General features: G+C 43.3%; 1 protein-coding gene across 1 annotated transcript in view; it reads right to left on the reverse strand.

Moving 5' to 3' along the window:
• LOC139338871 (voltage-dependent T-type calcium channel subunit alpha-1I) overlaps positions 1-16631 on the reverse strand; it is a 256645-nt gene that overhangs the window by 76218 nt on the left and 163796 nt on the right. Inside the window, exons 12-19 of the mRNA XM_070974174.1 lie at positions 15772-15957; positions 15069-15186; positions 14748-14903; positions 11177-11264; positions 8286-8452; positions 4485-4555; positions 3751-4246; positions 2980-3080 (exon numbers count right to left, since the gene is read on the reverse strand). Coding sequence (XP_070830275.1) covers positions 2980-3080; positions 3751-4246; positions 4485-4555; positions 8286-8452; positions 11177-11264; positions 14748-14903; positions 15069-15186; positions 15772-15957 — 1383 coding nt within the window. The remainder of the gene's footprint in view (positions 1-2979; positions 3081-3750; positions 4247-4484; positions 4556-8285; positions 8453-11176; positions 11265-14747; positions 14904-15068; positions 15187-15771; positions 15958-16631) is intronic.

A 16631-nucleotide genomic window follows, 5' to 3' on the forward strand; every position in this document is an offset into this window, starting at 1 on the left:
CATGTCAAACAGACAGACTGTAATCCTTTCAGTTTTGCTACCAACATCCGTAACCCCACAGGATGAGGAGAGAAACCTCTTTCAAATAAACAAACATCTTGTCAGCTATTGTTATTATTGCTATTTCTTGCTCACATGCTGTGGTTCAAGTTCAATTATGTAAATTAATATTTCTTTTTTTGGGCTTTTCTCTAAAGTTTTTTGTGAAATGTTAAATATTTTGTCTCTCCTGGCCTCTCACAATTACTCAAATGAAACAATCTGACAGGTTTTGAGCAGAAAAACAGGTCAACAGACACACATAGTGTTTACAAGTACCACTGGTGTTGGGACTTTAACATCCACAGACACCTGCAGTGTTGTTGCATAGCCACTAAATACAGTAAGCACTCCTGAGTGAAGCCCTCAACCATCTCAGCTCATCTGCCCGCGACAAAGGAACAGACTATACGTACTACAGCACCAGCTCTCTAGGTGAGAAAATCGATGTGTTAATCTGACTGCTTTTCTTCCAGACCTGGCAACCCCGTCCCTTTATCTATTGATTCAAATCTGGCAACCCTGTCCCCTGAGATCGATCATGACCAGTGGCATCACTGGCGTAGACACTTATCCCTCTTGAGACACAACTTCTGTTGTTTCTCCTTTTGCTTCTTTGTCTGCTTCTTCACTTTAATCCTTTTTAGGTACACTGGTTAGAGCAAGTGCACATATGCTGACACACACACACACACACACACACACACACACACACACACACACACACACACACACACACACACACACACACACACACACACACACACAAGCATACGTAGCACACTGAGGCATAAACATGGCATAGAGGTGCATATGCTCACACGCTCCCACATGCACATATGCAAAGTTATCCACAAACACAGGCATGAACGCTACCAGAGATACGGCCTAACGCTAGCACACACGCACACACCGCCAACACACAAAGCCCTTGCCTGACAGATGGCACCTGCCAGCATGCCAAAACACAGCCCTGGGTTCTGGCTTCCCTTAAGTGGCTATCAGCACGCAGGGAATAGGGTGAGTGAGCGAGTGCATGACTGAGTGATTTTTCTTTCATGTTGCTTTCAGGGATGTTTCTACCAGCAATGCATTGATAGCTGGGAGACAACATAATAACACTGACAAACACTGACATGCACACAACTTGGATCCCAGAGTGAATAACGCTGTCGAAAAGGAAAGAAAAAAAATGCTCTGGAGGAAGCACACAATGATATCACTTTAACAAGCTATTTGTGAAACCAGAAGACAGCAGTTTTCTTTGTATGAACAGACAAATGGTTGACTGTGCAGCTCACTGTTCTTCCACATTATCAGGACAGATCTGGTAATGTTCACTAATCTGTGTTATCAGGGCCATTGGTCTTACTTGTCGACTTGTCTTTCCACACTCGGTTTCTCTGCAATTCAGTGCTGCCCAATAGAAACACTTTGGAAACTATCACACGCATGCTGACACATCCGGAAAGATGCTGCTCTCGCTAAAAGGTTAACCTGGGTTGCAAATTTTCACCATTCTTAACTGGACAAAGGTTTAAGATAAAGGTCAGTGGATTTTACATGACAGTCGCTTGTTGGAGAGTATATGGAGTCTGCTCTCATGAGGGCATCAGCATCTCTATATCTAAAACCCGTAAAAACCTGATTAGTGCACTGAAGTACATGACATCAAGAAAAAGAAATATTAAAGTCTCTTTTGTGAAATAGCCAAACATAACTGACTAACTTTGTCTTAGACACTCTCAGGCTTTGGTGCCTCATTCCAGATGTTTTGGGTTTGGATATTCGACCACCAGGAGAGATAGCCTCTTCTCCAATCTCTCTCTCTCTAAGCTATAGTTTCCTGTCTTCTCTCTGTGTGAATGGTGTGATTGAGCTTTCCCTCTTGTGTGTTCAAATTGTTTGTCCTCTTCCCAGGTCTCCATGCTGAAGAGGAGGTTAAGTGGCTCACGCCTGTTTTGAAACACCTGGAAGTTCCTCCATGTTTTCCAGGATCCATATTTTTGGTAAAGGTTTACAATCCATAAATTGTCATTATGACTGTACCACTGTAATTTTACCTATTGCACGTCTGTCTTTCCTGGGAGAGGGATCCCTCCTCTGTTGCTCTACTTCCTTTCATTTTTTTCCTCCCTGTGAAAGTTAAAGGGTTTGATTTTCCTAATCCGAATCAAGCGTCTAACAATTGAGGCAGTCATATGCTGCACAGATTGTGAAGCCCCTTGAGGCAAATTTGTGACATTGAGCTATATAAATAAAATTGACATGACGACCAAAGTCTGAATGACATCTAACTTTGACCAAGTAAATATGACTCTGTAAGTAGAGGAGTAATTTACACCCAACATTAGTGGGATAAAGGCAACCAGATTTCATGCAGTCACAGCCTCAGTGGCGTTGCTAGGGTCTCTCGGGGCTCCAAGTGAGAAAGACCCCAAACGACCCGTGCCTGCCGCAAAAATTTGTTTTTTGCACACATAAATGTACAATTTCCAGGACATTTGAGATGAATACTGAAAAAATAGATTAGTGGTGCTCAATGTGAGGTCCAGGGACCAACAGAGGTCCCTGAAAGCCTAGGCCTATCAATAACTGTTGTTGTAAATAAGTGGCCGGGGCCCCTTAGTGGCTGGGGGCTCCGAGCAACTGCCTGGCTTGCCTGTCCACATGCCCCACCCCTGTACAGCATTCCTACATTCAGACTAGAAATGGGTGTATGGTTTGGGTCATGCTGCATCCCATGAGACAGTATATGAAAAATGGACCACGTCATAAGTGAATGCATCTTCTGCATGTGTGTCCTCAGTGGAAACTCTCTACCACTGCTAAGGTGTACCATATTCCCCAAACCCCAAAACCATTAATCTCTAATGAAGGACGTCCTCTTTATTTTTGAGTGCTAATTTTCAGTAGTTTTCACTGAAGTTGTCAACTCACTTGTTCTGTGGGGAGAACATGTAGACTGACCAATCCTCTCTGGTTTCGCACCAGTCTGGCTTGTACACCTCCATCATCTTCTGGATACGGAAACACAAACTCTGGAGGAGAGTATCAGTGAAACACATCATCAATTCTGTGTTTACATTCCTGTAATTCAGCTTGTTCGAGCATCATTAGTCCTTAGCATTAGCATTATCAGACTTTTTGCTGAAAGTGCCACCTGGAACACTGCCAACTAAAGAATGTACAACATTAATCTTTTCTTCAGATGACTCTTTGTCTGATCCCTGTTCTTTCCATACCATAAATACTGTTATAATGATTGAATATGATCACCCAGATGGAATTAGAAGATCTCTAGCATACTAAGAAATGTCATAAAGTGACTGCCAAGTCACTGCAGAGGTTAGAGAAACCAATAGTGCTGCCTCATTTCTACACCAACTCCCACAATGATTATGGTTAATGTTTTTTTCAGTATTGCTTTGGCTTATCTAGGAACAATAAAGAATTCCCCATTCATCCACTGCTAGCAGCATCCTTGAGTAGAGTCATAAAGCTCCTCTCTCACTTTGAAACATAAACAACAACAATAAAAAGAGACACACCTGCTTTTTTAGCATCTCTCCTAAAGCTAAAGTATCTTCTGTAGCACCTAATCCCTATAGAGTCAATGGAATAAAGTACCGCAACGTCCTCTTTAGAGGTGATAATCATTGGTTTCATTTGTTGCTCTGATGGTATTTCTTCTTTATTGAGCTGACTCACATAATCCGTCTCTTCATCAAGGTCTGCTCTGTCTTTGCGTGCGTTGACTTGAGGGAAAACCTCAGCCATCAGCGTGTGGGGACCCGGTGTCTTGCCGTTACAGTCCCGGTGGTCCATTCCTAAAACACTACCAGCACCAGACCCCCCAGTGATGGATCCCCCTGCCCCAGAGCCACTCCTCCTCCCAGACTTGGGGTGGACAGGGGGAAGGCCTGGGGGCTGTCCACCTGCACGAAGCAGCTCTGGGAGCTCCAGAGAAAGAGCACGTCGATCCCTCCTCGCAGCAAAGTGCCTGGAAAGGAACAAAGGAGGTGGAGGTGGATGATGAGGGGGCAGAGGATGTTGAGAGTGGGATGGGTGGGAGAGAAGGGACTCCTGCTCAGCGGCATAGGTGTAGGAGTGGGGGGAGCTGGTGCTGTGTACACGGAGGCTGCCTCCCACCAGAGGAGCCCCACCAAACCCGTAGCTCCTTCGGCCCAGGCTGTTTGAGCTAGATCTGCAGAGCCGAAAAGATCAGAAGTGCGATTAAAAGGTATGTAATACTGATGAACAATTTATTAAGTGTCAATAGGAAGAATCAACATGATTCTACAGATCGAGAGTTTAGTCATGAAGTGAATAAAAGCATAACATAACAGCACAGGTTTAAGGTTTACATGTTGGTAACAAAGGTATTAATGATCCATTAGAGCAATAGCTGAAATCAATTGTTGAAAATAAATCAAATGGTCTACCTGCGGCTCCAAGCAGACTGCGGATGGAATGGGCGCCCCCAGTTGTGGTAGTTGGGATTGCGACCGTGACGCTAGAAAAAACACAACAGTTCACAGTAATTATCAGCAGTTTGCATCTAGTAAAGCCAAAGCTATCCAAACAAAAAGACCATTTGTTCATGACTGTGTGCTTTAAACGGCTTGTCTTTAAACTCATCAAAAGTGAATCCTCCTTCACTTGCTCCCAGAAATGCAAGCATCTCCCACCTGCTCCAGTGGAGCTGCTTAGCGACTGTCAGCAGAAGAGTGGATGTGCAAGGGAGGACCAGTGTGTTCATATGGAGCTGTAGGGATAAATGTCACATTGCCTTCAGTCTCTCACCTGCTGTCATTCCATTCATCTGTTCACCTGCTCAGCCAGTACTTTTCCACTCTCACTCCCCTTGCCAGCCACACCCACCTGCCCACTCACCCGATTCTCAGCGCAGTATTTAAACTTCCCTACCGCATTCACTCATTGCCAGATTCTTCTTTGCTTCCATGCAAGACTCTCAAGCACCAACTACTGGACTGATCTCTCATTGCCAAACCTGCCTGCCTTGGAATACCTCTGCTCTCCTGTTCCCTGGTAAATACCTCAGTCTTTGCCCCTGATTAAGAGTTTTGCCCTGCACCTCTGCTCACATGGCTCTTTGCAGCTCTTTCCTGTTTCCGCCAAGTCTGTGCACTGCACTGCAGGCTGTCATCGAGTTTAATACGCAAACCCATGAGTGCCAGTTCCACTTAGAGGAACATAACTAGTTCTGTTTGTTTCTGTATGTCTAATTCCCTCAGCATGATAGACCTAATTATATGTTTTACCCTTGGAAACGCACATGCCGCCAGTCACAGCATGAATCGACACCATGTACCAAAGGATCCATGCATTCGCCTCGACAAACTGTGTGCACACTAGCTGTTAAATAACGCTTCGGTCCACACAGAACTGCTCAAGAGGAACATTCAGTGTGTGTGTGTGTGTGTGTGTGTGTGTGTGTGTGTGTGTGTGTGTGTGTGTGTGTATGTGTGTGTGTGTGTGTGTGTGTGTGTTTGTGTGTGTAACCAGGTATTTATCACGTTGTGGGGACAAAAATCTGTTTACACAGTCACATTGTGGGGACTCACCTGCATTTAGGGGACAAAATGCAGGTCCCCCAAATGAAAATCATTAAATTTTAGGGTGAAGACTGAGGACAGGGTTACGGGTTAGGTTAGGTACAGGGTTAGGAACAGGGAGATATTGGTTATGGCTCCAGGAAATGAATGTAAGTCTATGTAATGTCCCCACAAGTGATAAAAAACAATGTGTGTGTGTGTGTGTGTGTGTGTGTGTGTGTGTGTGTGTCTCAGACATCAAACATTACTGTCAAAACAATTTGTTCTACACTACACGGCAACAGCTGATACTAATGCACTGCATATTATGTAGTCAGGCTCATTCTTGGCTGCCAAACACGCCATAACCAACATAAGCAACTTTCTTAACCAAATGTCAGTGGCTATATAAAATCATACTCTCATTACATCAAACCAGCAAACCAACACTTTATCTCCAAATATCTGACACACCTCTGCACCAGTGCAATGTGTTACTGAGCATACGGCTTTTATTTCCAGTCAGTGAATACTGTTGATTGTGTTATTGATTTCTGTTTAGGTACTGGACAGTTCTGCTGACACTGAACTGAGGATAACTATTGCACTGAAAACAAATTCCATCGATCCAGGTTGTGTTGTCGGTAAACATAAATGGAGTTCTTAGAGAGTTCAAAAAAGTCACAAGATGTGTACTGTATACCATAAGTGCCAAATAAAAATAAAATCACTTCCTTTGGTGGAACTTTATGAATCAACTGGATGATTGTAAACTACTTTTAATTGTTTGTTGATCAGTAGTTTATTTCATAGTGTTCAAAAACAGATCTTTAACTCCACTGTGTACTTTCTTTTCCCCAATTCTTTATGCATCATCACCTAGATGTCTAAGACACACAAACAAACTGCCACAATGAAAACGCACACCCATTAGGCTGATTGTGACTTGATTGTGCCGCAACACAAAGCATCACTGGTCCTGAGTTTCTTCCAATCAGTCTAATCAGCACTGTCTGATTCACTGCAGTGACAAACGAAACAAAACTGACTCACTGTTCTGACTCGAACTGGCAGTTCATCAATAGTGGCCAAACGGCACCAGAGCTGCCGATGAGACTTCAGCAAAACGTGAAAAGCACTCATAAGCAACCGTCTTGCATGCTTATTATTTTGTTACTTTTGCTCCATGTGGTGTTACTGGTGCCTTCTTACATCAGCTAACTTGGAGTGCTCTGAGAGGAGAGGAGGAGACTTCAGTGAAGTGGATCTTCACTGTGTTTAACATTGTCTCTCTGTCACCATCTCTCTGTTCTGTTGCCGCCTCTAAACTTCTCTCAGTTTCTCTGCGATTGAATAGAAGAGGGGAATAGTCAACTAATGTGAGTGGCCGTGGCAAGTGGATGCTGAGCCAAACCTTGAAGAACTCTTTCGGTCTCAAAAGGTTTTGGTTCAGAGACAATCTGTAGTATTTCTACTATATTTCAGTGGCAAAATAAAAGTGTTCTCTTTGGAACTTCATTCCATGCCACCCTCTGGCCTCAGAAGTGGCCCTCCTGTTAGCCTTTAGCTCATGCTAATTTCATGTGTGAGGACAAAGTGGTTTATACCGGTTTGGTAAAATCTATTTGTTAATTTTCTCTTGAGTTAATCTGCCATGTTTGTTATTGTATTTGTGAGGTAAAAAGCTACGGAAATGTGCCTGCTGAATTTGGTCACGGTCCCCTAAGAATCCATCCATCCATCCATTTTCTATACCCCGACTATCCCTTTCGGGGTTGGGGGGGGCTGGAGCCTATCCCAGCTGTCAACGGGCGAGGTACACCCTGAGCCGGTCGCCAGCCGACTGCAGGGCAACATATATCGTGAGCTCACACTCACACCTAAGGACAATTTTTAAGTCACCAATTAACCTGAGCATGTTTTTGGTCTGTGGGAGGAAGCTGGAGTGCCCAGAGAGAAGCCACGCATGCACGGGAAGAACATGCAAACTTCACACAGAAAGGCCCTGCCCCACCCGGGGATCGAACCGGCAGTCTTCTTGCTGTGAGGCACGTGCACTACCTGCTTGCGCCACTGTGCCGCCCTTCCCCTAAGAATACTTGCTGATAAGATTATTTTCTTTTGATGCATGTTTTGCTTTTCAACTTCATTACATACATTCATTGACTTACATTTTAACATATACCTATGTTTATGCAAGTAAAAGACAAAGTAGTAGTGCTACTATTAGCACTACTACTCAGTCAAATTTGCCTTTGAAACTAAACTTTTAGATTGAATATGTTGTTTTCTCCATTACAGGCAGCAACCACTATAGAATTATCAGCAGTAAGAGCTTTTCATTAGTTTAGTTTTCTTATCATTAAATGCTCATACTGCTCTCAAGTGAATAACATGTAAATGGAAGGCTTATGGGATTTCAGTCAGCAACAGCTAACTTTTTCACTAAGAAGCCACCAAATTCAGATCAGTTTCACAGAATCTGTTTTGATTCTGTTCACTATGATTGCTTTGTCTGAAGTTAGATTTTTTGGCAAACACACTTACTAAATCTCATGAAAATGGTTGGCAGTGATCCACACAACATTGGAAGTGAACAGGCTGACATCAATTTGGCCCTTTCCCTTAATTTTGACTGGTATGTCTACAAATGCACATATGTTCGTGGAGAAGAATATGACCACGTACCAGAGAGAGAGAGCGTCTCTCCAGGCTGCTCTTGCCCAAGCTCATCACGCTGCTCTTCCTGGACTCGATGGTGAAGCTACGCCTCTCTGAGGAGTAGGATCCTCTGGACCCTGAAAGACCACCCAGCTCCAGGTGGCCGTTGGGTGTCAGTGTGCAGATCCTTGGGTCTAGAGGTATTTAAGAGAGACCAGTAGGTTTTCTGTTAGTTCATATTTATTCTCTGGGTAAAAGGCTTCAATCTGCTGTGGGTTATACCTGTAGGTTCAGAGAAATTTTAGGACAGGTATTAGACCGGTTGTGAGCTTTGTGAACTTTGCTTTGCATTCTGGTCTTTTAAGGCTCCTGTCAGTGGAAAAATGTAAAAATCTAGAAGGGAAGCTAATTCTGAGACAGCAAATCCAGATTTTGTTTTCACTTCTTTCTAAATAATTTCTCAAAAAAAAAAAAAATAAATAAATAAAAAAAAAATATCCTGGAGATGGTTGGGATGTTGACACCAAAATACACGCAAAGTTAAAGATAGCCCTCAAGTGGAAATACACAGAAAAGAAAAGTATAACCTTTGGTTTATTTCTTCAGACAAAAAGGGAGATAAAAGGTAAAAATTCAGAAAGAGGCCTAGAATGAAAACTCTCAACCCACACAAAGGAAGGAAAAGCCAAACAACCAAAGGTAATACCTCTGCGCAGTGGAGTGGACGGACAATAAAACACCTTGTTGCATTTCCAACTATGAACACTGCAGGGTCTCATCCTGCTTACACTGCACTGCAGAGATCACATCTCCTCTGCAGCAGTAGCCCACTCATACTGTATTGAAGTGATTCCCCGTCTCTGAACTCTTGTTTAATCCTCTCTGAACTGCATTGTTTACTGGGTCTGTGGAGGATATCTGTATGTCTCATTGTGAGCTCTGGATAAAGACAGAGCTCATTCATATTTCAAGACGGCTGGCTATTCTCTGCGTTTTAGCAAGTCTGCAAGCCTTTGGCACATAGTTCTGTCATCCTTTTGGTTTTGGGTTGAGCACATCTAGCTTCTTGAATAAGCCTTACTGGAAAACAAAGACTGCTGGCCTGAATGTGAGAGAGGATTTAGTTGGTTAAAATCTTAAAACCACTGATTTAAAACAGAATTGTGTTCTAAATAATGTGCCCTAAACAAATAAGATATTTGCAAACTGTGCTTTAAATGCACTTAACTTCCACACATCATTTTGGGAAAGAACTCTAAATAAGATAGATTGACAGGTGGAGTGATGCGGGCGTTGTACCAGATCTTTGCGGTGAAGAGGGAACAAAGCTTTCAATTTACCAGTCGACCTTCATTTCAATCCTCACCTATGGTCATGAGCTTTGGGTTGTGACTGAAAGAATACAATTGTAGATACAATCAGCTGGTCAGGTGGCTGAGCTTGAAGCCTTACAGATAGGGTAAAGAGCTCAGACATCCAGAGGGAGCTCGGAGTGGAGCCACTGCTACTCCACATAGAGAGGAGCCAGCTGAGGTGATTCGGGCATCTGATCAGGATGCCTCCTGGGTGCCTTCCTTTGGAGGCTTTCCAGGCACGTCCAACTGGGAGTGGACCCCAGGGTAAATCCAGAACACACAGGAGAGATTATATGGGGCTCTATTTTCGACTCCGCCGCCGGCGCGGCGCAGGCTGCGCCACCAGCGCAGTGGTATTTTCGAGCAGCGCAGGCAGGCGCACGGCGCACTTGGTATTTTGGTAAACCGAAGCGTACAGAGGTGCGCCAGGATGGGCGTTGCGGCGCAGTAGGGGGGAGGTGTCGGCATAATGAGCTGGCGCATTGGGATTTTCAACCTTTTCGGTCTGCGCCGGCGGCATAAAAGTGCACTGAAAGCTCGCCACCTCAGACCTGGTCAACTCTGTACGCCAGCAGTGCAAGTGGATTTTTGTAAACTGGCGGAGTCGTGCGCTCACATCACCAACACCTCACAGTCAGGTTTCCACAGTCTCTGGCATTTCACTGCAATCAATAATTAGCAACAGCCGCAATTCAATGCGACTATCTCAGTCAGCACATACAGTCAGACCTAAATTTATATATTTTGATCAGTATCTCATCTGACCACATCGTAAGCACGTTCGGCACACGTAATGGTCACTCACCCTGACTGAATGTACAGAATCAGAAATCCTTTACTTATCCCCGAGGGGAAATAGTTTTTGTTGCAGTGCTCCTTACAAGAATAGAATTAGAATAAAATTAGAAAAGAGAGAGAACTATATATATATAAAAACAAAATATTTATATTGAGAATATAGAAACAAAATATACCACAAAATATAGAACACAATCTAAAACTATATATATATATATATATATACACACACACACACACACACACACACACACCCACTGAGAACGGGTGTGCAAAGTAATACAAATGTCATGAGACATGAGTGACGTCATTCTCCTCCTTGGAGAAGTTTGGGTTTGGTCATTCTCGAAACTTGCCATGCGCCTCGCCAGCGGCGTTCATAAAGGTGAGGCGAGGAGCTGCTGTGATTGGTGAAAATTTGACTCGGCTGTGTCAAACCCACTCTACGCCTTCTCCCCTCCCTCTTTCCGAGTCGCGCCGCTGGGTGGGACTGAGATGAGGAGGGGGAGTCTGCGCCGCCACGCCCCATCGGTGCAGCGTACCTGACTCTCCGCCTCACCTGCACTGCGCCGGCGGCAGAGCCAAAAATAGAGCCCTATATCACATCTGGCTTGGGAACACCTGGGCATCCCCCAGGAGGAACAGAACAACGACAACTGGGTTACCTCTTTTAGCCATGACCCGGCTACCTTAAGACACAGGGTCGGCAATTGAAAACAACTCAAGCTGCTGTCGGATAAAACATACTGCTGAGAAACGGCTCACCAGATAACTTTATAGAGTCGTGTTTCTCGCTCTCGTCAAAGTTGGAGGAGGAGTGGTCATCATCTGAATAAGAACGATTGGCATCACCCTGGAGACAAAAAGGATGGAAAAGAAAGAGACAGATGAGACAAAGAGAAAAAGGAGACAGGGATTATGCCAAAGGGGACTCTCAAAGTGTACTCTAACAAATTTTGACTCAAGATGTGACATCAGTCAGCAACAGACTGCTGTCAGCAGCTGACACACAAAGCTGAGGTTATCAAGGTGAGTCAGATCTGTGTCATATCTTAAGATTAAACACCACCAACTACTCTAGTGACCCCGCAGGGTTGGTAAAAACCAATAAGATTTCTACTTTGGTTGTCACAATGGGAAGCTCTGGAGTAAATTAGCTCAGTAATCTTAAGTGGGAAGAAGGTGTGAGTGCCAGAGGGGGACAGACCGACTGCGAGAAGAGAGAGAGAGAGAGAGAGAGAGAGAGAGAGGGAGAGAGAGAGAGAGAGAGAGAGGGAGGGAGAGAGAGAGAGAGAGAGAGAGGGAGAGAGAGAGAGAGAGAGAGAGAGAGAGAGAGGGAGGGAGAGAGAGAGAGAGAGAGAGAGAGAGGGAGGGAGAGAGAGAGAGAGAGAGAGAGAGAGAATGAAAGGCAGAGATAGAGAAAGACTGATGACTGTGTTTTGTTTTGGCATTTCAAAACGATCAGTCACAAGGCTCGGGATTTGTGTCAGTGTGTCCCCTTCGACTCACACATCATCAGTACAGGCCATGAATACAGTAATGCTTTGATCTGTGGATTACTGAACCGCACTACAATTTTCCAGTGATACAGCTGTGAGTTTGACAGTTGATGGCAGACTGACAGCAGCATTTTACAGCGCTTTCCGCTGAGATGCATGGCTTCAGAAATGACACGGTTCTGTTCAATACACAGTTATTATTAAATCCCAATTGTGACCAATATTGCAATTATTATTTCTACAGTATAAAGTTGATTTGAGACCCTTTGAAACTTTTTTCCCTGGCTTTCACCTCCTATTTACCGGCTTATAGAGCAGTCAATACAAGCTTGGCATGCTATTTTAGAATTAGCACTAATACACAGGTTCTAAAACTATTTATTGAAAAAAAAAAGTTGGAAGAATTTAATACATGCAGCAAGTATTTAACATGCAGTTAATTGGTGGTCTAACAGAATAGCTGACTATCATCGCTGACTGTGGTTGTTATGGCTGAGGGCGAATGCATCGATGATCTTGTCGACGTTCAGGGCTCATGCCCTTTTAATGGTATATTGAATTGAATTGAATTGAATTGAATATTGATAGCCAAAAGTCCAAGGTTACTGCTACGAGCATCTCTGCTACTGCTCCTCAGACAGGTTTTCAAACGGCGGAGACAGGAGAAAGATTGTTCACAGGAAGAAGATGTAATGTCAGCGATATACAGAGGAGTTTGTACAAGTCCATAAACGCATCCTTGTATGGTGCCATGAGTGTTCAAAGTTCCAAAGTTGTGTTAACAGAATGTCCCTGTTGTGATTTTCTTTCAAGAAGACGTCGGGCTTGATGCAACTCTGCACTGAAGTTATCCTCAGTGATGTCATGATTCTGTGCCACAGTCAATAAGCACCTCTGATCTAAAACGATCTGTGCTTTGGGTTTAGAGCTGAGAGCCCTGACAGCACATGATAAAAAAGCACATGAGATAAAATGTCATAAAAATATACTTTGTTTGTTTAATGATTTTTTATTGGATTTCATGGGGGTGCCATGGGGGTGCTATGTTACCTCTAGGGGGAGCTGAAGCACCGGCAAGCCCCTCCTTGGCGCGCCTATGGCTACAATCAACAGTGTGGAAACACATTACCAGCTATCCCTGCAAAAATGTGGTCGCGTTGTTACTGCAGTGAAAGGTCAGACAAGTTTGCCGAAAGTTTAGTAAAATCAAATCGTCTTATTTGTAAGCAGCCTCTCAGAGCCAATTGAGGACTCTGCGATTGCACCTACCTCACAGCTGTTCCTGCCTACACAAGTTAACCTTAAGTGGTTGTATTTGAGACCTATGTGATGAGAATTGATCATTGTTACTGGGTGAAAAAAATATATCTCCCACGATAAATTGACTACTCGACTCTTGGGAGTTGATGATGACTAAAAGGCAGCAGTCATGAATGCCTTACAGTGAATGGATAGAAGAAACCGTTAGTATTCCAATAATATATGGAGCATCAAAGTCATGTTACATTAGCTTTATTATCATTACAAGTTCCTGTTTGCACAGACAACAATCACCTGGGTCACTTTTGATACTGACATGAGCCAGAATCTGAAGTTGAAAGGAACATCTTTTGTATATGGTTTCCTAGTGGATTTATGGATGTTCTGCCTTGATGTACCATATATGGAGACACCGTCACTGGAAAAAGTAAATCCACATAACACAGAATGATGCGTGTGATCTGGGCATTCTGCACTGAGTTATGACTCCGAGGACAAGGGGTGCAATTTAGCACAACTCGTGGCTGTGAAAACAAATCTCTCTCTGGCATGGTCTATCCATCTATCAATGAGATCACTGGGCATAAATATGACTGATATACTGACTTTTCCATTTTTCTCTGACTGGGAAATACGCGCCTTGTTTAATTTTGTCCTTGAAATGACAACTTCTGAAATGCGCCTCAAACACCTCAATTATCAATACGATCTAGCTCCATAACATGTCGTTTTGTTCGTAAGGGGGCAGAAGCACACAGAAAAAATAAAAAAACAACACTATATCATCACTGACCTCTCTATTGTGCCCCTCCCAAAAACTCTCCACCCAGATAAGACCATCCCATTCACTATTCAGCACTGAAGGATAATGACATGAATGCAACTGAAAGACATGAGTCTAGTGGTTTGTTTGTAAGCGTTTGCTGTATTTGAGTATTTCAGAGAGTTTCATTATTAACAACTCTTTCCATGTCAGTTTGCTCAGTTCTGTCATTATGAAAATCCACAGGACACAGGAGCCCCAGCTTATTTTTGCTGTGAAGGTCACTGCCAAAGGTTAAAGTCTTTAGTCTAATTGGAGAAACACAGACAGATGGATGTTGGCTGTCCATAGCAGAGGACGCTGTGCGCAGAATGAATGGACGGATGGATTGAGACAAACTAAACAAAGAAGAACTGTCAAAGTTTGAAGGTTTATGTTAATCACTGTCCACTGTAAGAATCTTTCAACATTGTCAATTTACAGGCCACAGTGGTTTTACAAATAATGATTAGCTATCACAATATTAGAAATTTGGCACTTGTTTGGAGTAAATTATTGAACAATTGTGAGGAAAGAGCTTGTTAATTTGCTGGACATCCTTGTCTGCTATTAGATGGCAATACAGTGATAATATGAAATAATATTTGACATATTATATCATCTCTCCAGATGCAGCTGGAACCTTAATATTCTTAAAGGGATCATAATACATAAGATCAACAAACCTGGTCCAGGCACCTCAATCAACAACAACTAAATTAAAATACAGGCTTACATCCCACAGCTGGAAGCTCTGTGGCATGTGTGCTCTTACCTCAGCCTGAAAGCCTTCAACCAAGATGGCCACCAGCAGGTTGAAGAGGACGTAGTTTCCAAAGGTCATGAGGGCCACGAAGTAAAGAGCAGCAAGTGGTGAAGTGGCTGCCATACCGTTGTACAACACAACATTCCAGTCCTCCTGTGTCAGAATCTGAGAGGTTCACATAGATAAACACACACACATACAGGGCATTAAGAGTTAGAATTTTATCAGTCATCTGCATATATAGAGAAATGGACATCATAAGTAGTTATGTACAGATGTGTGCTAGTGTGTTTGTGTGCATTCCTATCCAAACAGTGACATGTCGATTACCTGGAAAACAGTGACAATAGCCCACAGCAGAGAGTCAAAGTTCTTCCTGTCTGGTACTGTGTCACCGGTCTCTGTCTTCAGACTGAACTTACAGCCAAAGATGTGCATCCCCAGGATACTGCAACACAACAGCAGAGCCTCTGATGATGTTAACATCCTGCACACACTGAAAATGTATCATCTGCTTTACCCAAAAGAGAATTAATGTGGAGCAAAATTACAATAACTGGCTTGAGTAGAAAGGCAAGGTGAGAGGGAAGGGAGCAAAGACAGTGAGGATTGAGGCCATTGCTCACTTGCTATAAGACCTTTTAGTCCTTTGGAGTGCTGCTGTGTCAGTTCTTAAGAGCCTACAAATGTCTGCTTGTTATGTTGCTCCAGTTCTTTAAGTGTCTGCTTGTTAAATTCTAACCAGATCTTCAAGTGTCTGCTCGTTATTTTGCACCCAGGGTTAATAGCTGCAATGGAACTGTGCCCTTCTGTGCTTCAATGGCAGCTGTTAAGAAGGTGCACAGGACGCAAAAAAAAAAAAGACAGAAGCCAGCACATACAAACACACAGAAAAGCAGAGGATGAAACAATGATCTCTCTCTCTCTCAGTCATCCCCCTGAAGGCACAGACAGACTGTCTTGTCATCTTTGATCTACATCAGTATGAGACACTGGCAATATCGTTATACAGCACATATATCTATAAACTTACCTGAAGATGAAGATGAAGAGCATTAGCAGCATACAGAAGGTAGCTACATTGTCCATGGTCTTCATGAGGACCACCAATTGTCTCCTCAAAGCTGGCATGAACCTTACAAGCTTCAGAACTCTCAGCAGTCTGAAGGTCCTCAGTACAGACAAACCACCGTCGGACTGCCCGACAATCTCACAGACACTGAGTAGAAAAAGAGACAACCGAGCAATGGAGGAGAGAGACTGTTATTAAGTTTACATTTTTATGTATTTGCACATAAGAACTCATACATAAAAATGTCTTATTTACTCCACCAACCAGTGATACAACATCGTAGAGATTAAACATAGGAAAGGATTCCAAAGGTGTCACGATTCCCAAACCTACCACCAGTCAAGAAAGTTGCTATTATGAATAAAACAATCATTCTGCCACATAATGAAACACACACTCCAGTCTCCTGCATGAAAGTCAACTGCATGCCCATCCACCATCCAAACCTCCACACCTTTACCGTCCACCCCACCATATGTAAGGCTCATTACTTCACAGCTTCACTTCACTTATTCCTGGGATACTGGGCTGCCATTCCAGTTGTTGTCTGTTCATAGGTCGGGAGTTTTACATTTTCTGACAGCAGCTAGCAACAACAACTACAGAAAAAGACATAGGTAGCTTCGATAGCAACTGCCTGAATGGCTGGAAAAAAAAGTACCTTCAACAGAAAGAAAAATGTAAAACTGACTTCAAATTTCACTTTAAGAAAGACAAATGTAAGCATTGGAGAATCAAAGGACAGGACAAAGGCAGTGCAGTGGCCCTACTGGCTGACATATAATTATGTCCACCAGTCAGTGGTATCAGTGGTCCATGAC

Source organism: Chaetodon trifascialis, chromosome 2 (genome assembly GCF_039877785.1).
Source record: "Chaetodon trifascialis isolate fChaTrf1 chromosome 2, fChaTrf1.hap1, whole genome shotgun sequence".
Lineage (NCBI taxonomy): Eukaryota > Metazoa > Chordata > Actinopteri > Chaetodontiformes > Chaetodontidae > Chaetodon > Chaetodon trifascialis.